Source organism: Molossus molossus, unplaced genomic scaffold, assembly GCF_014108415.1.
Source record: "Molossus molossus isolate mMolMol1 unplaced genomic scaffold, mMolMol1.p scaffold_m16_p_1, whole genome shotgun sequence".
NCBI classification, from domain to species: domain Eukaryota; kingdom Metazoa; phylum Chordata; class Mammalia; order Chiroptera; family Molossidae; genus Molossus; species Molossus molossus.
Window position 1 is genome coordinate 37,077,775 of NW_023425344.1, and position 26,582 is coordinate 37,104,356.

A 26,582-nucleotide genomic window follows, 5' to 3' on the forward strand; every position below is an offset into this window, starting at 1 on the left:
GATACTTGAAACGTTCAGCTAAAATTAAATGTCACAAAGCCACTGAAATGTTAAGTAATCTTAACAATTACTAGTCATGGGCATTTCCAAATATGATTATTTGAACTAAACACAATTTTATAAAATGTTTGGCTAAGAAATTATGGTAGCTGAGAAAAATTAATCCTTTTAATATGTAGTGTTCTTTTTTTCCCTTTTTCATATTTTAAAAGAGGTCAAATTCTGGTTCTGTTTACTTACTAGCTCAGTGACCTTGGGCAAATGCCCTGATCTTGTTGTTCTTTCACTTCCTGATTTGTAAAACATAATAATAATAGTTCCCTCACAGGGTAGTTATGTATATTAAATGATTAATTTATGTAAAGTGTTTTAGAACAGTGGTATGTAAATACATAATAAGTACTGTATGGATTTTTGCTACTATTATAATTAAGCTAACCTATTTAAAAATCAGTAGCAGTTTTTCTTTACTTTGCCTAAATGCCCCTCGCTTTTTTGTAAAAATAAATTGGGCCATATTGTATGGAGCATTATAGGGGCTTTCACTTTTCTACAAGTGAAATCAATTGGGAGTCACCATCAGATTTTGAGCAGTGGAATGAAATAATCTGCTTTAGGTTTTTAAAGTCTCAGCTGCTATATTAAGATGAGACTACCAGAGGTATTAAGGGCAGAAACTGTGAGGCCAGTTAGGAGGTTGTAACGGTTATCTAGGCAAGAGATAATGATAACTTGGACCACGGTAGTGATGGTGCAGATTTTGATAAGTAGCTAGATACTGAATACATTTGAAAAAGTATAAAAGATTATGTACATCTTTTATATCTGAGATGGAGAAGACTACAGGAGGGATAACTTTTGCAGGGAGAGGATCGAGAGTTCAGTTTAGGACATAATAAAATTGAAATGCCTATTAGACATGCAAGTGGAAAATTTACGTAGGAAGTACATATATGGATCTGTAGTAGAGAGGAAAAGTATGACCTGGAGATGCAAATATGGGAGTGATCAGTGTTTAAATAGTATGAAATGAAACTGAATTAGATTATAGAAGAGGTAAGAGGACAGAGCCTGAGAACACTCTACAGTTCAGAAAAATAAGGATGAGCCAGTAAGAGGAGACCAATAGAGAGGAATGATTAGTGAAGTTGGAAGAAGACCCAGTGTATATCTTGAAAAGGATGCATTTCAAAATAGGAGGAGTGGTAAACCATCAAATGATACTGATTGATTAAGAAGAAGAATACTGATAATGCCTTTTGGATTAAAAAATGCAAAGGTAGTTGGTGATCCTGACCAGAATCATTTTCAGTTGTATAAGGTGAAGATTTTTTTTTTTTTAATCCTCACCCGAGAACATTTTTCCTTTTTTTTTTTTGTTCAGGTAGAGTGGGAGGGAGAGAGAGGAACAGAGAGAGAGAGGGAAACATCGATGTGAAGGGACACATCGAGTGGTTGCCACCCGCACAACCGACCAGGGCCGGGGACAAACTGCAACCGAGGTACATGCCCTTAGCGGGAACCGAACCCTGGTCTCTCAGGACCGCAGGCTGACGCTCTAACCGCTGAACCAAACCGGCCAGGGCAAGGTGAAGATTTTTATAAAAGATTTTTTTGAAAGACTTCGTAGGCTTTTTGGATTCAAGAGCGAATGGAAGGAGAGGAATTAGAATGAGAAAATAGGGATACTTTTTTTGAGGATCTTTTTCTGGTTTTTTTTTTTTTTTGAGGGGTGCAGAGAAATGGCGTAGTATCTGGAGGGAAATGTGGGGTCAGGAGAAAGCCTTTTTCCGGAATGAAAGAAATTACAGTATGTTTGTATACTTAGGAGAATTGAGTTACCAGAGAAGGGACAGTTGTTAGAGCAGTGACCTTAAGAAGGTCAGAGGGGATGGGATGTAGTAAGTGGAGAGTTTATCCTTAAGAAGGAGCATGGACAATTCACCCATGGTAACAGAAGGGAAAGCAGAATATGGTGAAGGTGGGTGGGTAGATAATGGTGATAGGAACTGAAAATTTTCTTCTTCTTGCTTCAATTTTTTTCCTAGCAGCAGAGGATGTAGGCTTATCTATTGAAAATGAGCATAGTGGAAGAGGGGGTGTTGAATGTTTGAGAAGAGTAGAAGGTCTGAAGTAGTCATTTAGAGGTGAATAAGCTAGGGGAAGAAGGTGGGATTTCTAGGCAGTACCTATAGGGAAATGTGGAGTCCAGAGAGTGCTTTTTTCCAAGATGGGAGAAACTACAGCATTTTATATGTTGATAGGAATGGGTTAGTAAAGTGAGAAAATGATGACACAGGGAGAGAGACTACATTTCCATATTTTCTTAAGGTTAATTGCCGTGGGTTTACAATAAGTCAACTTGCTCTGGTGTGTTTCTCTTGCCCTTGTCAGGTATTCATGTGTTTATGAGGAGTAGCTATAGTTGGATTTAACAGGCTGAGGTCATACCAGGTCACATATGACAAGGGAATAGACAGGGACAAGGAAGGTGAGAGTGTATTTGAGGGAGTGATTGTAATGAAGCACCATGGATCTAAGGAGAGATGGGAGGACAGTGGTGGGTAAGTGACAGTAAAAAGGAAGTGAAGACATTATAGAAAAATTAGTAGTTTTACTATTAAAACAAAAGGATAATTACCAACACAATCCTTATACAATCATACCTAGCAAGTCACTTTTGGATATAAACGGTACCATTTTTCATTAAGAAAGTTTGTTTTCTATATTCATCTTCACTTGGTCAAAAGGATAATTTTCAGTGATTGTGAAGTATTTCCCTAAATAAATATTTGTGGTTTTTTTGGTTTTTATTTTTATTGAGATTAGAAAGACATCTTTGAAAGTAAAATTTTATTGACTTTAGGGAGAAGACGGTAATGTCATTTAAGACATATAATACAAGCCATAAATTTTGCCAATTATTTCTTCTCTGGAACTACTTTTCTTGATTTAGGATTCATGATCATTTATTACAATTAGCTTTCATATCTTTTTAAATCTGGGACAGCATCTTAGACATTCTTTGTATTTGTTGACATTGAATTGTAAGGAGTACATTCAGTTGTTTTGTTGATGTTTCCCTGTTACTAGATTCAGGTTTTGTTTTTAGGGTAGGAATACTATGTAAGTGATGTTCTCTGTCCTTCTCAGTGCATCATCCTGGAGGTACATGATTTGTCCCATTATTAGTGATGATAACTTCAATCACTTATTTGTGGTTGTGTCCTTTGGATTTCTGCACTGCAAAGTTATGGTTCCCCTATGTATTTAATAGGGAATCTGAGGAGACTACATGAATATCCTGTTTCTCTCCATGAATTTTAGTATGCATTAATGGTTTTTGCTTTAGTAAACTGTTAATGTAATGGCTGCAAAATAGTGATAATCTAACTCTGTTATTTCTTTTATACTTATTAGTTGGTATTCTACTTTAAAAATGAGCTTTCTCATCTCCTGCACTTATTTATTTATTAGCCAAACTCATTAACTTTAATTTTATATGTGAGAGAGTGTGTGTGTGCGGTTTATAAATATGGCTTTTTTGTATATGTGGTATATAAGATATATATATGTGATTTACATATACTGCAATTGATATTCATGCTTAAATTTGGTCCATGAGAGCCTCTTCAAACTGGCTCCTGGAACCTTTCGATGTGTCCTCATCTTTTTTTTTTTCCTTTACTTCTTGGCATGACCAAATGTTCCAGGCTTATCTTGTACTTCCCCTGGAAGCAGCCATTTCTTGAAGTCACCCTGATGCCTTTTAGTGGGAAATGGTTATTAGAAACCAAGATCTTGGCACTGATTATGCTCATTGCTACTGGGATGTCACTATTTCCAGATCTTTTCAGCACCCAGAGCTAGAAAATAAAAAAGCAATTTCAATATGAAATTGCCATGTGTATGTTCTATTTATAAATTGTAATCATACAATCATCATGTTTCTTTTTCAAAATTGACACCACGTGATTCTATTGAAAACCTCGTTTCCAACAACTTCAATATTTCTCATTTGCTTTATTTTATAATACACAGAAAATACATTAGAATGGCTACACTTATCATTTCAAAAAACCCATGACTAAAAGGTATCTTTGCAATTCTTTTCTTTTTTTAGACAGAGTATATAGTCAAAATATTGTGTTCGAAAGTTTCCTTCAGTGTGATTATATTAATCATTTAAAATATAATTTGAACTATTGCTTCTGCTTGTATTAAGTATAAGCATTTCTTTTCTTCCATGCTTATTGACATAATTATTTTTTATATACATAAATCATTTAACATAGTTCCAAAGGCAAGGCTATTAAAAAGCATACTCAGATTTGTCCCTCTTTCTCCTATTTTCATTCCTGTCAATTATCAGTTTCATTTTATTTCGTTTCTGGTTTATACTTTGTGTTTTGTTTTGTTTTAACATAAATAAACAGATACATAATTATATATACTTTTAGAATCTTACTTTGAAAGAGTTAAATTACTTTGAAATGTATTTTGATAAAATGCTTATTTGGTGCAAGTTTTTATGAAACATATCAGAGTGTTACTGTTAACTATTTACCCTAATAATACTTATATGTATTATTAAAGAATGTAGGGAAAGAAATGCCAAATTATGAATAAGATTTTGTGAAACTGCAGAAATTAATGTTATTAATTCATAAAAGCTAAGAAATTTGTTTCTTAACACATATAACCTGAAGAAAGCCTTTGGTTCTTTATTTTTGCATTTTTTCATGATACCATCTGCGTTGAAAAATATTCCTAAAAATATTCTAGAGTTAATAAAATGTTGATAACACATCTATATTTAAATATCAGTAGTTGTCTTAGTGTCACAGCAAATATTTTATGTGACTTGAAGAGAATGATACTATAGGAACATGATTAAGGATTTTAGAAAAAACATGTTAAGGGGGGGGAGAAACAGAACAAGGAGGGGTCAGAGGCAACAATAAGAAAAAACATAGAAAATTTATCTCGCCAGAAACAGCACCTCTTCTCAGTCTCAGACAAGTTCTGCCTCCAGAAAAGCCAATTCAAGCGTCGGGAAGTGGCAAGATAGATATGGGAGGGCCGAATCACCTGATTTAAGGTAAGACTATTTTTAAACATTAGATATTTGCTGGTGTTTAGCTTATCAGTGTTGTTTTATGATAAGATAGTAAATTTTGATTAAACTGTGCCATATTTTTGCCCCTCTAAAATACGATTTTTCAGTATAGTATTGAGGGTTTAAATTACTTTATAAATCAGGCCTTATATCACCTCATGTCATGCTTCTCATCTCTCCAGGCTTTTATAATATAAATTGCATGGAACCATGCTAATGGGTGCTCAATAAATGTTTTTTTCCCCCTTGATGCAGGTTTAATTCTTCTTTCTCATAATGCACCCTATTTAAAAATCTCTGGATGCTTTTCACTATTTGATGAAGAACATTTACCTTTTGAGTTAGTATCTAGGACCCATAAACTTGTACTCCATTGACTTTTCAATCTTTATATCCCATCTCCAGTGCATGAGCCTGCCATTTTAGTAAATGGGTCTACCAGCTGTCCTAGGAAGTGCTATTCATTGTTGCTATGCTTTTACTTATGGTCCACCCTTCAAAAAATTTTGGTCTGTGTTCTAAATCTTACGCTTATAAAGTATACAGTATTGGGTGGGTATGTAAACTTTCTGAACCTATAAAATGGGAATAATCATTTCTATCTTAAGGGATGTAGTGAGAAGCAAATATGTTAAAGTATGAAACTACAAGGCCAATAGTAATCCGAGCAATTATACTTTACTTGACTTAGAAATATAGACTAAGATACTTTCCTCATATACCATTTGAAGTTTTAAACAATGATGGTATATTGGGGTATGGGGGGAAGTATTCTGTTTTTGTTGTTATAGAATTTTAAGCTTTCTTCCTGGACAGCTTGATGTTATATGCTTTTAATTATTTTCATTTACATACTTTTAAATATGTAAATTGTGATCAGGTATCTTTGATCAAAACATCTAAAAGAAAAGCATAGGGAGAAAACATTACAATTCTATTTTCTTTTTTGGGGGGGGCGTTATTATATATTCCTCACAAGTAGTAGGAATTTCTAGTCAACTTGCTTTGATAGGATTTCTTGTTAGGAGAGCATAAGCTTAGACATTCTCAAAAGTTAGTATTTGACTCAAAGTCAAAAATATTTTCACTTTTGAAAGGCTATCCAAACTATAAGTATTGTAATTCATATGGATAGAAATATACAGGGTGGGTCAAAGTGGTGATTAAATGAAACAATTTATTCTTATATTATTATTTATTAACTATTATATTATGTTTTGTATAAACAACTGTAAACTTACTTTGTCCCATCCTGTATTGGATATATATATATCCAATGTCGATGTTTCTCTCTCTCTCTCCCTGCCACTCTATCCGAACAAAAAATATTAAAAAATGTCCTTGGGTGAGGATAGAATGAAAATTTGTATATCTTACTATTATTTTAAAAGTACCAATTGACATTTTTTTTATGTTACACAATATTGATTAATATTTTTAGTTTTTATATTTTTATTTTATAGTTATTTAAAATATGGTTTTATTGATTTTTTTTTTTTTTTTTTTTTCAGAGAGAGAGAAACATTGATGAGACAATTGGCTGCCTCCTGCACACCCCCTACTGGGGATCGAGCCCACAACCCGGGCATGTGCCTTGACTGGGAATCGAACCAGGACCTCTCAGTCCATGGGGTGACGCCTAGTCCACTGAGTCACATTGGCCAGGCAATTATTATTTTTTATTGATTGATTTTAGAGGAAAGAGAGAAACATTGCTTTGTTCCATTTATGCATTCATTGGTTGTTTCTTCTGTGTGCCCCGACTGGGGATCAAACCTGCAATCTTGCTGTATCAGAATGATTCACTAGCCCTGGCCGGTTTGGCTCAGCAGTTGGAGCATTGGCCTGTGGTCTGGAGAGACCCAGGTTCGGTTTCCGCTAAGGGCATGTGCCTCAGTTGCAGTTTGTCCCCGGCCCTGGTTGGGTCGTGTGGGTGGCAACCACTCGATGTTTCCCTTTCATGTCGATGTTTCTCTCTCTCTCTCCCCCTAGCACTCTATCTGAACAAAAAATAATGAAAAATGTCCTCGGGTGAGGATAAGAAAAAAAAAAAAAAGAATAATTCTCTAACCAACTGAGCTAGCCAGCCAGGGCCTTGATCTTTTTTTTTATCCTCACCCGAGGACATTTTTCCATTTTTTGTACATATAGAGTGGGAGGGAGAGAGAGAAACATCGATGCGAAAGGGACACATCGAGTGGTTGCCACCTGCACGACCAACCAGGGCCGGGGACAAACTGCAACCGAGGTACATGCCCTTAGCGGGAACCGAACCGGGGTCTCTCTGGACCGCAGGCGGACGCTCTAACCGCTGAGCCAAACCGGCCAGGGCTTGATCTTTTAAACTAAAATTCTCCCTGAAGAACCAATAGAAATTTCAAGAGTTATTTTAAACAAAGAAAAGTTAGTTCTGACCAGTGTGGAGTAGAGCCTATGAATCTTTTCACCTTTAATATTTCTGTGGAACCGAAAAGTTTAATAGCAGTGCTGATAGTATTTCTATTTATAATAATTAACTTCATTATTATAGTACATAGTGCATAAAGAAACACTGGATTTATACTTAATATGTCCACTGATGTAGACATCCTATTTACTGATCCCAAAAGGGCCAGACAGTAAGAGCTTTCATTTTCATCATGCCTCTATTGGTAATGAATCGGTAGCTATTTTTGTACATAAAGAGTAACTATGTTCTTAAACTTATAGCAGTTTCATGACATAAGTACTGGATCTGGGTATTAGGTTTGGTTTTGTGCATGTGTGAATTTAGGACAGTTCCCTAAAATCTCTATGTCTCTGTTTCTACATTTGTAAAGTGATAGGGCTAGGCTGTATTACCTGGAAGGTCCTTTTAATCTGAAATTGTTTATTTTCTGTCTGATCCCTGGTTTTCATGGAAAATGAGATCTGAGAATTTAGGGAATTTCTTAATTAGCCAAATTCATTGCTAATTAAGAGGCAAAGCCAGGACTAGAGCCGTACATTTTTGGCCTTTAATACCTGCAGTTCAGGCTAGTTGAGTTTCTTAAGCAAAGGCATAGAAATACTTTAAAAATCTACTATTTTAATGTAATTTTAAACTTCATATTTGTTTCTTTTGCTAACATTTTAACATCTGGAATTCCTTTTATATATATCATTTGACTTAGAATTTTTTTACTTAAAATAGTTGCCTTTGATATAATAGTTTATTTCTTGAAATAGTTTACAGAAAATATATTATCATATCTGAAAGTGATACATTTCAGTGCATACACTATATATGCCTCCCCGCCCCCACCCTTCCACCCCCAGACCAAAAAAAAAGATACTTTGAAACAAAATTCCTCATTCTGATTTTATGATTAGTCTCTCAGGGAATGTAGGTAGTAAGAAGTTTGACACTGTATTTTCTGCATATGTTTTATGTTTTTGAACATTAAAAACAAAAACCTCTAGATAAAAGCTACTTTTCTCTTTTTATTTTTATTTATTTATTTTGGTATGTGCCCCTAGTGGAAACCGAACCCAGGACTCTAGTCCGCAAACCAACACTCCAACCACTGAGCCAAACCGGCCAGGGCTCTCTTTTTAAATGGTACACACATGCACTTTCTTTTTTTTTTTTTTTCCCATTTATTTTTAGAGAGAGTGGAAGGGAGGGAGGGAGGAAGGGAGGGAGGAAGGGAGAGAGAGAGAGAGAGAGAGAGAGAGAGAGAGAGAGAGAGAGAAAGAAACATAGATGGTGAGACACATTGATTATTTGCTTCCCCTACTGATCCCCTAGCAGGGCCAGGTAGCAAACTGGCAACCCAGGTACGTGGCCTTGACCAGGAATCAAACCCTCAACCCTTCACTACGCTGGCAGTTGCTCTAACCATTCGACCACACTGAGCAGGGTCACAAATTATCTTATAAGATAGAAACCTTGTAAGTTCTTATAATTAATGTAAGAAATGTGGATTTTTTTTTTTTTGAAGTATCATTTAAGTTTCTTTGTAAAGAGCAACTAAACAATGGTTGAGATCCTTTTCATAAGTTACTATAAAGTAAAACCTCTATATAATGGACTAATTCGGGTGAGGGGTTGTCTATTAAAGCTGAAAGTCCATTATATAATAAAGTAGGTTTTCAGAATGTGTATGTTAAAAAATTGACAAATTAGTTTTCCTGTTTTTAATTATGTAGACACGTTCATGTAATTAAAATTAAGTATGTATGAGAAGTTTAATTGCACAGAAAAGTTTTCTATATGTATTATTGTAATTTCAAATTTATACTGAGTAGGTCTAGTAAATGCATGCATTCACTGAGAGTAAACAAATGGCACAGGGCTGGAGTGTGGCTTAGTGCAGGTTGGAACATCAGCTGGCAGGTGTTGGAACTGCTACAGAAAGTCACACCATGGGAACAACAGAACCAATTACTCCACTCGATGTGGTGTCATCACGTGCTAATCTTATTCGCTGAACATTGTTTTCGAGTGGTGACTCTTGGATATAAATATGTAGACTATAGTTGTAGATATGTAATATTTATTTATGTCAGCAAAATTACTATAGTGTTTTTTTCCAACATATAGCCTATTTTAAAATGTGTTTAAAATAAGGGTGAATTAATAACAAAAAAATCTAATTTAATTATAAGCAAATCTTGGTTCAAAGCATTTAAAAATTAACAGGGTATTGCCCTGGCTGGTCTGGCTCAGCGGTTAGTGTTAGTCTATGGACCAGCGTATTGGATTTGATTCCGGTCAAAGGCACATACCTTGGTTGCGGGTTTGATCACCGGGTCGTGCAGGAGGCAACCAATTGATGTGTCTCTTTCACATTGATGTTTCTCCCTTCCTCCTTCCCTATCTAAAAAAAAAAAAAAAAAAAAATCAATTCAAAAATATCCTTGGGTGAGGATTAAACAAAAAAATTAACAGGGTGTTAATTTTCACATATGATGTACAGACCAAAGAGTTTGTCCATTAAATTCGAGATCTGTTAAATAGATATCAACAAAATCAAGAGTTTACTGTATTTGGAGACTCAAGCTTCTTATCTCATGCTTGTTCCTCTTAATTTATATAAAACAGTGTTTTTCAAACTTTATTTATTAGTGCCTTCAAGGTAACTATGTGTACATAACAATGGCACTTTATTGGTGCAAGTTTGTGTTATTGAGATTTGTAACTCTTGTAAAGCCAATTATTAAAAAGAACAAAGGAGTTTTAATGAACACAAAATATTGAAATTGGCAATGTGGATGATTGCTATACTTATCCTAATGTTCAGTTTATTTCTGTGTTCTGTTTCCATTTTATAATATCAAATTCTGCTCCTCTTAGGTAATTACAGATTCTACATTGTTTTATCAAGCTTGTTTATCAGTATCAGTGCTTTTTAACTGATTCAGCCTCTCGAAAGAAGAATAGTAAAATTGTTTTTTAATGTAGAACTACTAAAATATTTAAATGTGCTTGCATTTTATAATAGACAGACATAAAACTTACAGTAATAAAACTGGATCTTAAGTAAATATTGTATCTGAGAAAGACCTCTTCATTTGTTCTTGCACTATTTACTATTTATTACGCCTTGATGAAATAATGTACCGAAAAGATGCACCTGGTACCTTTATGGCATTTGATTAAGCACTCTGCATGTTGCTGTATTATGTAGCTTGTAAGATTTTATGTACTTTTTTTTTAATCCTCATCTGAGGATGGTTTTTTTCCATTTATCTTCAGATAGAGTGGGAGGGGAAGAGAGAGAGAGAAATAAACATCATTGTGAGAGAGAGACATCAACTGGCCATCTCCAGCACATCCCCATCCAGGATCAGGTACTGTATGTGCCCTTGACTGGAATCGAACCTGGGACTGTTTGGTCTGCAGGCTGACGCTGTAACCAGTGAGCCAAACCGGCCAGCGCTGAATGCTTTTATTTTTAAACAATTCACTGTAGAATAGTTTTTCCTATAAATGATAGATTTAAAAATGAAATTAAGCATAAATATAGTAAGTAAAGCTTTATTCCAAGCTCTGCACAAAAGTGAGGCCCTGGCCATTGTGTCTCAGTGGTTAGAGCATTGGCCTGAACATCGAAGGGTCTTGGGTTCAATTCCCAGTCAAGGGCATGTACCTGGGTTGCAAATTCAAGCTGTGGCCCTGGTGGGGGAGGCCTGCAGGAGGCAACCAATCAGTGTGTCGCTCACATCAATGTTTCTTTCTCTGCCCCCTCCTTACCTTCCACTTTCTCTAAGAGTCAATGGAAAAAATATCCTCAGGTGACAATTAACAAACAACAAAAAAAGTGAGTGCACTTGACTACCCAATGAACACATTGATATCTTTCAGTGAGTCAAATTTTAGCATTTTTCACATTTAGGCATTTTGGGTTTTTGTTTGTTTTTAATATAGGTTAAAAAGTAAACATGTAAAAAATTCAGGCCCCAGAAAATTAGCATAGAAAATGCTTCTTGTTGACGAAAGGAAACGTCTTGGAATTGTTCTTACCTGAGCCTGAATCCTGGTGCTGGTACTTTACTACAGTCGGCTCTCATTTATCGCGGTTAATCGGTTCCAGACTCTACCACGATAAGTGAATTTCCACGAAGTAGATTCTTTATATACAGTTGTCACTTGCCACTTCGCACTTTGACTTTCGCGGCTTCACTCTAGGGTGATTTTTTCAAATACTGTGTGGTACTTAAAAACCGTGATAGAGTGAAGCCGCGAAAGTCGAAGCGCGAAGTGGAGAGGGATGACTGTACACAAAAGAGCCTGTTTCCACATCTATGAAAACGAAATTAATTGGCCTTACACCTTACTTGCAACCTATTTGTGAGTTAAATAATTTTTAAGCTTATGAAAACACCTGTTGTAGGGTTTCCAGTAAGTGTTAGTTCCTTTAGGGTCTGCTCCCATCATAGGCTTTATTAGTCTTTTTACATGTGGTACTGACAGAAAATAAATTACATGTCCTGAAGATTGTTTAAATTCTGTGATTATAATTTTGGGCATGTATTATTTTCTAGACAGGAGTTTTGATTAACAGATCTTCATGTAAAAAATAGAATATATTAAATTTTCTTATAAACTATGTATACACTATAGAGAAAATTCTTCTTGTGCTTTTGCAAGTAAAATGTATAGAAGCACTGATGTCAGTCCACAAAACTAAAAGATTGATATAAAAATATGTATGTAATGAATGACATTCTTACCTTTATTATCAGACCTTGATAGTTATGACTTTATATCTGTTAATATATATTTAATAATAAGTAGTTAAATATCGATTTTTAGAAGGGAACACATGTAAGTTTCTTTCTTGAGCATATATTCCTCAACTTTGGCTGTGTATTGGAATGACTCAGGGAGCTTCAAAAATTATTGATAGTGCCCAGCCGGTGTGGCGCAGTGGTTGAGCGTTGACCCATGCACCAAGAGGTTGCCAGTTCAGTTTCTGGTTGGGGGAACATGCCCAGGTTGTGGGCCTGGTCCCTGGTGGGGGGCATGCAGGAGGTGGCCAGTCAATGTTCTCTCTCATCGATGTTTCTGTGAATCTCTCCTTCTGCCTCTCTCTCTCTCTAGAGTCAATAAAGAAAAAAAAATATTGATGGTTAAGCCCAAGAGAGATTCCAATTTAAGTAGTCTGATGTGCACTCCAGGGATTGGTATTCTTAAAAGTTCCCCAGATGATTTTGATGTGCGGGTGAAGTTGGGAAGCACTGATTTAGAGACTGGATTCTGGGTTGGCATAAAATTAGAATCAAATGTTAATTGAGCATCTTGGATTTTAAAATAAAATGATAGATTTAGCTGTAATGAGAACTGACATTTTCATAGCATTTTACAGCCTCACAGAGCCCTTTCCTATATATAATTCTCATTTAATTTATATTCTTTGTCTCTTTGACAGTCTTTCTGTTGGTGATCACTATCAAAGGTGGATTGTACTTTAGTCTTATTTGCTGAATTGGAATCCTGCACATAATATTCTCACATCCTCTCCCTGCTTATATTCTTCATCTAAAAATTTTTTCCTCCTATCCTGTGTGTCTAAGTCTATTCTACATGTCTTTCCTAAGTAGCTTTAAAAATGTTACACCAATTTTCCAGGTAGAATTGTCACAGCCATCTATTTAAATGTATTACCTGAGGTAGGCATCTGTCTTGAACTTGGAAATATGAAATAGCCACATTCTATGTTTCCCCCCCCTAGAGAATGCATCCTTGAACTATCTGCACCCAGTTCTTACTAGAAGCTCTTATGTGAGAAAACAACATTAATAGATTTCTGCAAGAATATGTAATTCATTCATTCTTTTAGAATAGTGGTTCTGAACTTTTTTGAAACAGTAACCCCTTTGAAAGTTTGCTGCAAACTTTGGGCTTTTGCCTGAAAAATACATAAATACACATACATATATTTAAGTTCAGGGACCTTCTGATCCCTCACTCTATATATATTCTAGTTAAGGACTCTTGCTCTAAAGTATAATTAAATTCTTAGATCAAGCCTGACAGTTATTAAGAGGGCTATATACTCAGACCACATTGTTTTGCTTCCCTTGATTAGGTTACTTTTATTGAATTGTGCATTAATGTTAGGATTCACTCAGTATTGAGGAATATTTTGAGAAACAGTTCTGAAATTCACTTTTGTTATTATTTTAATAATATTGAATGTCTCTATTTCAATGTTTTTCAAAGCACGAGATTGTAATCCATTTGTGAGGTTGAAATCAATTTGGTGATTCCAGCCACCAAATATTTCTTGGTTTTGTATTGTTTATTTTGTTTTTTTTCCCCCCTGTGTTATATTTACATATTAATAAAATATAATTGATTTTAACTTACTTTTTCCTTCATAGTAAGTGTAAATATTGTTTCATGAAACTTAGTTTTTTAAAATATATATTTGTGTACTAGATTGTTGTGCAGACTGTTTCTTAAAGAAATGTGTTTGTGGTCTAAAAAGTTTGAAAATTACTGTACTCTATTATACTTTCTCTTCCAGTGGACTCAAAGGAGAAAATTTTCTTCTATTTTTATCTATAAATGGAAATAATACTATTGCTACCTCATAGGGTTATTATGAGGAGTAAATCCAGATGGTCCCCCACTTAATGATGGTTTGGGTTAATGATATTTTTGACTTTATATAGTGTAAAAGCAATATGCAATTAATAGAAACTATACTTTGAATTTTAATCTTTCATTTTTGTCTTGGGCTAGTGACATGTGGGAAGCAGCAGCGAGATGACTTTGCCCAAATGTAGGACAGTGGAGGTGTTCTAAGCACATGTAAGACTAGGCTAAGTTGTTATGTGATGTTTTGTACATTTGGTATTTTAAATACATTTTGATTTCACAGTATTTTCAAGTTATGATGAGTATATCGAGACATAACCCCATTGTCAGTTAAGGAGCACCTGTATACATAAAGTGCTTAGAATAGTACTTTCCTGTCACATAGTAGGTGCTCAGGAAATACTAGTTGTTATTACCAGGAACAGCAATTGTCAGAGAGAATGCTTTGCTTTTATCTTATGCACATTAAAGATTTTTGTTATTAATAATGTTCGTTATTTTGGCTGTTAAAAAATAAGTTCAGAGAAAAAAATTAATAACTTTTTGTCTATCTTCTCTTGATTCTGATTTTGTCACTTTTAAATTTCTGTTGTATCTCTGTAAGCAGCCTTCATACCCTTTCTGGAACATCAGAATTTTCAAAATATGACATTTTAATTTAATTATAATATCAGAAATGTTTTCATACTCATTGGTGCCAGGAGGAAAGGTAGAGGCCCTTGTGAACATTCACTGCCTGTATTATACTGTAGATGAATGAAACTGTAGATATCACTGATTAATTTGTCTCTTTTAGCTTTGTACTATATGATTGAGTTCAGTATAAGGAAGACAGCTACATTAGTTGTCTGCCTAACTGAACACATTTGTAAGCCCAGTTAAACTTGTGTATGTGGAACCCTAAGTTATAGAAGATCCTCATAGTACAGCTGTACTAAATCTTTTATGTATTGAAATAAAAAGTGCTATGTAAAAACTTTTAGAATAATATGGTTCAATATTCTGTTCCATAATGTAACATCAGAATAACATTGAACTGTTTAATTACTCATCTGTTTTAAGTGTTATATGCTTTTTTTTAGTTGGGTACATACTTATGTATCTGTCATAAAATATTTTTAAACAAAATGGTAACCTTCACATTTCTGATTAAGGTAAATTAATTCCTATGGTAAATGTTCCTGGGCAAGGAGGTGTTATTTTTATGGAAATGTAAAGAATTAAAAATTTCTGGACTCCCTCTAGAAATAAATATTTGTTAAAGGCTGATTTCTCATTTGTATGTTTTCAGAAGCACAGTATATGCCATTTTGAGTCTTTTTAAAAAATGTTTCTATTGATTTTTTTATGGAGAGAGAGAGCGAGAATCATCCATCAGCTACCTCCTGCACGCCCCTTCACTGGGGATCAAGCCAGCAACCCAGGCATGTGCCTTGACTGAGAATTGGACCAGGATCTCTCAGTCCATGGGATGATGCTCAGACCATTGAGCCACATCAGCTGGGTTACCATTTTGAAACTTTAATAATTAAATAATCCATTTAAGTTTTTTAAAAAGTAGTTAGACTTTTTCTGATCATATTTAAATAAACTTTAAGAAATAAATACTCCCATATGCCGCAGAGGTTTTAAAAGCAGTTCTTAGAAGTCTGTGGTGAAAGAGTATAGAAATATTTCCCCCTGGCACATAATTACAATATTATATCTAAATTGAATTCTTGCTCCTTTTAACAGTTTGGGGAATTTGCAATCCAAATGGCAAATTTAAACAAATTTGTGAGACTTGTTCTTGATAGGAATAAATTTAAAAAGATGGAGAATGGAGATTGCAGCAATTGAGAGTAGAAAAGATTGGAAAAGGAGATAGTAGAAATAAAGACTTTCACAATGAAGTCTGCGTAGCAATAAATTTTGAGGGAAATTCTGGCCTTAGAATGTATACCTTTATCTTTTAGAATGTTGGAATCTAAGATGTGTGCATCTATCAGGGGACTAACAGCATGTGCTTTGATATGAAGTTTGTACTGGTCATAACTTTATAATTATTTTAAGTTTGGGGAATAAAATTGATATTAAAAGTATTTGGATTTTTCTGATGCATTAATGCTAGGATAGTTTCCCAGCTATATTGAAAGGTATAAGTTAAGTAAAGTCACTTTTGGTCTTTGAGATAATGAGGGTACCTAGAAAGTCAATGACAAGGGATAAAATCAGAAAGGCTTGAACTTTTAAAATAATTGTATTAAAATTATAGAGAATAAAAATGTTAAAAAGTTGGCAAGATGGTAAGTGGGAATTGACTGTATAGTTGAAGACATTTCAAATACCATTATATACTTTCTACAGGTATGAATTTCTCTATCTAAGGGCTATTTTGTTTTTGTGAACATAAAATGATGGGGCTTTTCAAGCTTCACTGTAGACAAATTAAACCAATTCTTCATTTTCCAGAGGTCTAAACCTTTCTCAAAGGCCAGTTATCTTGCTGGAAGGCAGCATGACTCAAGGGAAGGGGTCTGTAAACTTCTGAATGAGACTCAAACTTGAAAGTTAGTTTTTTTGCCATTTAATTGTTGCTGAGGTCGGTGATGTCACTGTGGGCCCTAGCTTTATAATTTCTAACATGTATGCAGTAATTTTTTAAGTTAAGGGTTATTGTGAGGTTTAGGTAAAATATATAGGCATTTGACAACTAGTAGCTGCTGTTCTTATTTCTTTTTAGGAACTTAACTGTGGTGACCGTGGAAGAATCTATGGTACTCTAGTTGTTTTACTTTTATAAAGTTTTAAAGGTAGAATTGTTTATAACTGAAATACAAATGAGGAGAAATTCATCTAATTTGCATCCATTTTTCATTGCCTATATCTACAAGTCACTTCTGTATCTTATTAACCATATATACTTCTGTAAAGTCCTTAACTATATTAAATGGCCTTTTTTTTCCCTTTTTTGTTGTTGTTGTTTTGTCTTTTTTTTTTTTTGGCTTTTAACATTTAAAAAAAATTTAGCTTACAAGATTTTCCCGTTGAATGTGAAGCATTTGTGGTAGACTGTTTTCTCTCTCTCATATACTTTAATGGATTGTGAATACAATCGGAGGAGTGGCAGATAAGAATTTTTCCATCTAAAGACAAGTTATTAGAAATGTAAAACTGGTTCCCTTTTTGTGCTTTCTGATGCTCAGAATAAGTCACTAAGGAAAATATCCTGTGTGTATCAAAATTAGTATTATTTTTTTTCAGTCCTTTTTGGGGAATTTCTAACAGCTTCTCTAATTAGAACTGTGCTACATGCTATAATTATAGTGGCCAAGAATTTTTATTTCCATTATCATTTGTAACCTGATTCAGTTTCACAAAGGTGAATTCAGTTGGATGCTATTAAAAAATAGTAAATTTAGATGAGAACCTATAAAAATACTTAAATATGCCCAGCTGGTTGAGCATCGACCCATGCACCAAGAGGTCACTGATTCGTTTCCTGGTCAGGGCACACGCCCAGGTTGTGGGGCTGAATCCCCAGTGGGGGGCATGCAGGAAGCGGCCAATTCATGTTCTCTCTTTTAGATGTTTCTATGTCTCTTCCTCTCCTTTCTCTCTCTAAAAATCAAAGAAAAAAAAAAAAAAGCTGGGTTCCCTTGCCCAATTAAAAAACAAAATAAAACTTGAATCTAACACTATGATCATCATTGGGTATGTTGGTACAAGCATAATATTTAGTTTTTATGACAATGCAAAGTGGGGAAATCTAATTCAGTAGAGTTTTTTTTTCAGTGTCCACTGTGATCTGATTTTAAAGAACATTGCACAAGGTTTTAGATTTCTCACCTAATATTTGTATTATTTTTAAACATCTAGGTGAAAGTGAATTGATTCCATTTTTATGTTACAGGAGATTACCTGGAGCAATCGATGTTATTGGTCAGACTATAACCATCAGCCGAGTTGAAGGAAGGCGGCGGGCAAATGAAAACAGCAACATACAGGTTTAGTATTTCATTATTAATTTTTAGCTAAAAAATTGTATGCATGTTCTAATTTTAATTCTGTATATATTCATAGGGCTATGCTATGCGTTAGGTGCTACAAAGAGATTTAAAATGTGGAGTCATTTGCTGTTCCATTTAGAATTTATAACCTTTGAGTCTTTTCTAGTAAGATTTTTCCCCTTGTTATAATAAATGTGTAAAGAAGAAAATAAAACCTCCGATATTTCTGCCATCTAACAATAATCATTCTTTTTTTTTTAATCCTCACCTGAAGATATTTTTCCAAATATCTTCAGATAGAGTGGGATGGGGAGGGAAAGGGGGGAGAGAGAGAGACGTTGATGTGAGAGAGACACACCGACTGGCTGCCTTACGGGTCAGGGATGAATCGCAACCGAGGTACATGCCCTTGGCTGGAATCGAACTCGTGACTGTTTGGTCCGCAAGCCAGCACTCTAACCCCTGAGCCAAACCGGCCAGGGCAAGATAACCATTCTTAAACATTCTGGTACATCTGTTCCTTGTCATTAAGCAAGATTGGGATACTATTATATTTTTTTGTGTATTCTTTTTTATTTTTATTTGAAATTATCATTTGCATTTTCTATATTCTTAAAGATATAACTTCAAATCTCTTCATGATAACTTTATTGTATGGGTATATCATAATTTGTTATTATTATTATATTTTTATTATTACTTTTTAAAATTCTCACCTGAGGATATTTTTTTAAATTGATCTTTAGAGTGAGTGGAAGGGAAGGGGCCAGGAGGGAGAAACATCGATATGGGAGAGACACATCAATTGATTGCTTCCCACACTTGCCCTGACAGGGGCCAGAGATCTAACCTACAACCCAGGTACTTGTCCTTGATGGGGTACTGAAGCCAAGACCTTTCCGTGCACAGACCAACACTCTAACCACTTAGCCACACTGGCCAGGGCTATCATCATTTATTTAATGTGGCTTTTCTCTGGGAAAACAAATTTACCAGCCCTTTGTTTTAGAGTGAAAGAATGAAAGGGAATGAGTTATTAGTAACTGGGATAATTCAAGTTAGAACTTTAGCAACTGAAACTGCTAGCTGTTAGCTTGACCACACTTTTTTGTTGTTGTTAATCTTTACCCGAGGATATTTTTCCATTGATATTTTAGATAGAGTAGGAAGGAGGGAGATGGGGGCGGGGGGGCAGAAACATTGATGTATGAGAGACACATCAATTGGTTGCCTCCCACACAACCCCCACTGGGGCCAGGGATGAACCTACAACTCAGTTCTGTGCCCTTGAACAGGAATCAAACCCATGACCCCTACATCCATGGCCGACACTCTTAACTGCTGAGCCAAACTGATCAGGTCATTAACTACACTTTTTTTAAATTACTTATTTTGTTTTGTTTGTTTTTTTATTGAATTTATTGGTGACATGGTTAATAAAATTATATAGGGTTCAGGTGTACAATTCTATAATACATAATCTGTATATTGTATTGTGTGTTCACCATCCCAAGTCTCCTTTCATTATCATTTATCCCTCCTTTGCCCTCTTTTTGCCCCCCCACACCCCACCTTCCCTCTGGTAATCACCATACTGATGTCTGTGTCTATGAATGATTTTTTTTAAATCCCTTCACCGTTTAAACCCAGACCCCCAACGGCCTCCCCTCTGATAGCTGTCAGTTTGTTCTCTATATCTATGAGTCTGTTTTTTATTTTTATTACTTTTAATAAATAAATCATGTAAAACATCTTTAAAGGTAAAATCATTTCTAAAATGAATTGTCCTCTTCCATCAAAATGCTGTCATTTCTTAAATCTGTTCTCTTCATTAAAAAATAACTTATTAGCATCTGCCTTACAAAAATTACATAAATGTAGGAAAAGTTACTGAAAGGAAGGATTATACGTTGAAATGATATGCTTTAGCTAGTAAGGATTTGAGAAGTAAAAGGTAAATGTATACAACATTATATTGCCTTTTTCTGCTGTTTCCTAAACATGTTTGCACATCAAGATTTCTTAGGGAACTTGTCAAAAATCCACATTTCTCAGTGCCAGTCTCCTATAGATTTGGTGCCTGCCCCTTACCTGTTCACACAGGTCAGTATTTTGTAAACGCTTTTACTTTTCAAGTATACACCTTTGTTCTTAAAGTTACAAGAGTCACAGGAAAAAGTGCCTCTTGTACCCCCCCCCCCCTTATTGATTTGAGAGAGAGGGGAAGGGAGAAGGAGAGAGAGATAGAAACATTGATGAGAGAGAACATTGATTGGAAGCCTTCTGCACAACCCCCACTGGGGACTGGACCCACAACCTGGGCATATGCCCTGACTGGGAATTGAACCCGCGACCTCTTGGTGCATGGGTCAGTGCTCAACCACTGAGCCACACTGGCCAGGCTGCACTCTTTTTTTTTTCTTCTTTTTATCCTCACCCGAGGACACTTTTGTGTTCATCTTCAGATAGAGTGGGAAGGAGAGGGAAAAGAGAGAGAGAGAAATAACAATGTGAGAGAGACACATCACGTGGCTGCCATCCACACAACCCCAGCCGGAGCCGGAGACAAATTGCAACTAAGGCACATGCCCCTAGCGGGAACCGAACCCAGGACTCTCCGGTTCGTAGGCTGATGCTGTAACTGCTGAGCCAAACCAGCCAGGGCCAGGTTGCACCCTCTTGATGCATGCTTTTGCGTCTCTTACTTTGCAACCTAGTGATGACAGGCCCTGTTATAATGAATGTCTAGTTCTCCTGCCACACTAATTTCTTAATGCGAATGTCTGGGACTATGATTACACTACTTTAATTTGAATACCTTAATTTTGGTTGGGTAACAAAGATAATACTTATTACACTATATTTATAAAGTGCTTAATTGTCTCTTGTTTAGAATGTTTTTTTATCAGTTATTTTTATTTAAAAAAATTTTTTTTCTTTATTGATATTACAGAGAGAGAGGAAGGGGGAGAGAGAGAGAGAGAGAGAGAGAGAGAGAGAGAAATATCCATGACAGAACATTGATTGGCCGCCTCCTGCATGCCCCCCACTGGGGATTGGGGCCACAATCTGGGCATATACCCTGACTGGGAAATGAACTGGCGACCTCTTGGTGCATGGGTCGATGCTCAACCACTGAGCCACACCAACTGGACAATTATTTCATATTAAGAATTTTTTGTAATGATTCAGTTGTTTTTCCTAGGCTTTAAATATGTGTGTGAGGGCCTCTGTGTATATCTACACACATCACACAGAAAATTAGTCTCGCCTCCTCAAAATATATTTTATGTGAATAAAACATGTACTTTTTGAGCCCTGGCTAGCATGGCTCAGTGGTTGGATTGTCACCCCAAGCACCAAAGGGTCACAGGCTCGATTTCTGGTCAAAGGCACTACCTGGCTTGCAGGTTAGATCCCTGGCCCTGATCCCGATTTCCTGGTGGGGTACATTCAGGAGGCAACCAATCAATGTCTTTCTCTCTCTCTCACATTGACGTGTCTCTCTCTCTATTCCTCCGTGCCCTCCTCTACCTCCCCTTTCCTTACTCTCTCTTCCTCTTTCCCTCTTCCTCTCTCCCTCCCACTCTCTAAAAATCAATGGAAAAAATATCCTTGGTGAAGATTAACATACAAAAACACATTTTACTTTGATTCTTAGATTAAATGAAATTTACTTAGTGTAATCACAGATAAGAGCATTTATTCATTTTTTAAAATAAATGATACTCTAATTTTAGGTCCTTTCTGAAAGATCTGCTACTGAAGTTGACAACAATTTTAGCAAACCACCTCCATTTTTCCCTCCTGGAGCTCCTCCCACCCACCTTCCACCACCTCCATTTCTTCCACCTCCTCCAACTGTCAGCACTGCTCCACCTCTGATTCCACCACCAGGTAAATAGTACTCAATACATTTGGTTTTGAAAAGAAATTCCCATGAATGTTTCTTTTATTTTGAATTTAACAATTAAAATATATATTTGAGAATAACATTTTCATTGATTCCATTGCATTAAAAATAATAGATATGAAATTGTTTGTCTTTAGTAGATTTACATTGAAACATATATAAACATGTCTTGCAGTTGCAGCATAGCAAAGAGACAGTATGCTAAAACAGAGAAGAATGTACAGATCCTAACATTATGATCCAATCATAGTCCCCAGACTAAAGTTGCTAATTATGTAAGTCCATATTGAATTATAAACCATGTTAACTTGTTTTGAAAAAACTTTTAAAGATACTTTTAGAATTGGAGTAGGTAAAAAAAATAAGGTAAATCCCATGAAGATATTTTTTGAAATAAAAATCTGACTGGTTGTCGTCTTCGTATACTGGTTTCCTTTTAGGAGACTACTTCTGGATGCTAGGTACCTTGTATTTACTTCTTTTAAATGAGAGAAAATTAATGTAAATTTTTGTCTTATATGTAGCCACTTTTGATTATTTATTAAAATTAGATTAGTGGCAGTAGGAAAAAATTACAAATAATCTCCAAATTTTATACTTTCAATCTTTCATCCAGTGGCCTTTATTTAATTTCCAGTTAGCTTTTAATATTTATCCTCCTTAACCAGTTTATAATGAAATTAACAAGGTTAATTGAGATAATAATTACCTTTTTTCTAGGTAGAATACCTATAGTAAATGATAAAAATTAGCTATTGTCCTAATCAGAATGTGTAATATATGTTAGGGTTATAATATATGTCAATTTATATTTAAAAGCCATGACCACTCATTCACTTCACATTTACAAGAGAGCTTTGTTTTAAGGTGGCAGATATGATCAGAGTATACAGGCAAATAAAGAGTCTGAATAGTCCTTTCCCATAGTAATCCTTGGCCTCTAAACATCAGTTATCACATCGGCCATACAGCCACAACACCTTTGATTTCCTTCTATTGTCACTCTACCTTCAAAAGGATTTAAAAATTATTATGAAAATGACTGGCTATAGAGAATCTTGTCTTAAAAATAGACGACGACGACTGACTAGATAAGGTTAGAGGTGCTTACTTCAGGCAACATTATTTCTAAAGTTCAGTTAATTCTTTTTTGCCAACAAGAATTTTTGTTCTGAAACACAAGCGAGAAGTTGTGATTGGACCCACGATTCTTGTGTCTTTAATATGGTGAGAATTAACTAAATAGGGAAAGTAATGACTTAATGATTCATAAATTATTTCTTTGCCTTTTGAAAAAGATTAAATGTAGAAATCATTAATTTTGAACATATTAGTTTTAATGAGACCAAAAGATGATTAATATTTATGGCAATAGTCCTTTTGCTAGATTGCCTTTTAATCTTATTTAAACTTTACTAGGTACTAAAAGTGATTTAAAAGGATTTTCTTATTTACTAGCTAAATAGTATATCCCCAGATGACTACCATTTAATGTAGTTCAACACTAGCTATTTATTAAGGTGAGAGTGGTGATTAAGTATTTTGATGATGAAAAAATGAATACCTTGTTGGTATAAGAATATTTAGTAGCTCTATAAGATATTGCTGATAGGCACTGGCATTATCTGGAAGTAGGTTTTTTCATAATGATAAATGACTCCCATTTTTTTGGCCATATCTCTTGTTTCTATGGAAAACAAATTTTTAATAATGTTTACATTATCTGTGGCATTATTCTATAACATTTCTCTGTTGTATAAACTATGTATTTAATATTAATTTTCAAGTACATGCTCTTCATATTTTAAATACCTATCCAGATTTCCTTTGATGCTTATTTTTACATTACACTTCCATGCTGTCCTATCAACATTTAAGGAATACAGATTCAGACGAATTTGAATGCTAGTATAAGCAATACCTAACTGGTATATTTGCTGGATTGAAGTGGGGAAGATACCAGTTCATATTAAACAAATATTTGTAAATTGAAGCTAACTAAAATACTTCTCATTTTTACTAGATTATGATCTGTTGGAGAGAATATGATGTTTCCCCACAGTGCCAATCACAGATGTCTTTTGTATTTTTGACATTCTCTAAATATATTAGCTAATTGAGTTAGAAACATATTTATGTACTTGTAGCACAGGGATTTTCAGATTGACAGTTGGTACAGTCACCCAGGCACTTATCAATCAGGATGGGCTTTAAACAACACTATGGCTGTATAGTTATAAACCAGCTGAATGTAGGTCTTGATTAAAGCCACATTTTAACTTATTTACCAAAGAACCACATGATTACAGTATGTTCTGTTGAGTTTGCTGTAATTTATATCACCTTAAGAATCATGCACAACTAATGAAAGAAAGCTCTGTGGCTCATGAGTCTTTTTGTAAGTATTGCCTTAATAAGTAGACTCCATTTTTCTAGGAGAAACCTTAGGTTTTCTTTGTGCTTTGCTAAGAAATACTAAAAGGAAAAAAATCTTTTGAGAATTAATTTAAACATGTTTTAATTTTGCCTTTCTTAATATTAGTTTTCAAATGCATATGTTTTTAACACTATAGTCCTAAATATGATAGAACAAATAAGTAATTATATATTAAGCCCATATTTTGGAGTGTTGCCAGTTTTTTTTATGAATAGGATGACCATGTATCCAGATTTGCCTAGAACAGTCCTACTTTATACCTTTGGTCCTTGTATAATTATTATTTACTCAGAAATGCCCTGTTTTGGATGATAAAATGTGTAGTCAGTTCTGTAGTTGTTTCATAGCATAAGTAGGTAGTTACTCCTTAGCAGTGATGAGATGTGATAGACAATGCTCATTCAAGGGACATTCACTGTCAGATAGTTAAAACACACATCTACAAACGTACATGAGAACTTAGTATCAGGGAGAACAAATTATTTCTGGCCACAACAGATTAGTATGAGAAGCAAAGGAGTTTTTGTATTGGAGAGCAGAATAAACATTTAAGGGATGTGTGGTCTTAAGTTAATGTTGAGACTTCTGGAATTTTTAAATGGAAAAACATTTGACTTGGTTTCTTGTTGCCATACTAGCAGCTTAAAACAAATACTGATTATTCAAGGTCTTCATTAAGTTTTGGAAAATATATTTTCATTTTCTAGTGAACCAGATCTATTATATTAGTATAATTGCATGCTTTTTCTGAGTAATAATACAGGTAATACCTAATATTTATTGAATGCTTACTATTGAAAACATTGTTCTGAGCACACTTTTTGTATTAACTCAGTTTTATTCTTGACAGCATCTGAAGTAGATATTCTAATTTTACAGATGAGGAAACTCTGGGGCTCAAGTTGTGTAATAGCTAGAAAACTAGCAGAACCAGAATTCTAATCCAGGCAGTTTTGCTTGAAAGCCTATTTTATTAACAATGTTGAAGTGAATCATTACCTGTGTCAAGAAGGCTATATTCACTCCAATAACATGTCTTAAAAGCTTTTTTTTTTCTTTTTAAGTATTTCCTCGATGTTGAAGTGCGTGCGTGTGTGTGTGTGTGTGTGTGTGTGTGTGTGTGTATCTTTGGGTAAGGAAGTTAGGGAGTTTGTAAAGAGCAGGAATCAGAATTTTAAAAATCCAGTTAACTCAGGTATTGCTATTTGCCAGATTTGTGTTAAGAAGTCTGTTTACTGAATAAACTAGTTTTGAAATACTTGTTTATTAGAAGAAAATATGTAAAATTGGAAAGATTGATGGTATAGAGTAGTTGATTTTTTTAAATTGTGATAAAATATACATAACAAAGTATGATTCTAACCATTTTGTAAATGTATAATTTGTTGACATTAAATATATTCACAATGTTGTGTAACCATTACGAGATCCATACCTAAAACTTTTTCATCATCTATAACTAAAACTATGTACTTATTAAACAATTATCTCTTCCTACTTATGCCAGCCCCACGTAGCCGCTATTTCTTTCTCTATGAATTTGCCTATTCTAGGTACTTTGTATAAGTGGAATCATTCAGTATTTATTTGTTTCTGACTTACTTTGTTTTTAAAATAAAATAATGATTGTAAACAAAGTTTTAAAAATTATGTTTAACCTATATTACATTTCATGGTAGTCTTAATTTAGGCTTTTAAATGTTCATTTACTTTAGTGTGTCATATATTCATTTTTTTTTATAATGGAGTTTATTGACAGAAGGCATACTCAATTTAACTCATTTCTTGTTATAATCAGTATTGAGACTCATGTGACTGTGGTTTTGTATGTCTTGGGAACAACTGAAATCTAGCTCAGGAATAGAATTCTACCTCGAAGAAGGCTCTTTGCTTTACTGAGATGTAGCCCAACTAGTCTAGACCACATACAAGTCATCCTTGCTCTTAAAGTTGGATGTAAGGTTTAACTGTTTATCTAGATTTCAAAATGTATAAACTTCTGCATTTTAGAAGGAATTAGATTTCTTCCTAAAAGATTGTCAAGTATGTCAGTG

At 34.6% G+C, this 26,582-nt stretch overlaps 1 protein-coding gene across 12 annotated transcripts in view; it reads left to right on the forward strand.

Moving 5' to 3' along the window:
- The window catches only part of FIP1L1 (factor interacting with PAPOLA and CPSF1), a 94,029-nt gene that overhangs the window by 31,047 nt on the left and 36,400 nt on the right, over positions 1–26,582 (forward strand). For all 12 annotated transcript variants that reach the window (XM_036252268.1, XM_036252242.1, XM_036252217.1 and 9 more), the window contains 3 exons: positions 4,994–5,101; positions 18,082–18,175; positions 21,919–22,075. In XM_036252268.1, coding sequence (XP_036108161.1) covers positions 4,994–5,101; positions 18,082–18,175; positions 21,919–22,075 — 359 coding nt within the window. The remainder of the gene's footprint in view (positions 1–4,993; positions 5,102–18,081; positions 18,176–21,918; positions 22,076–26,582) is intronic.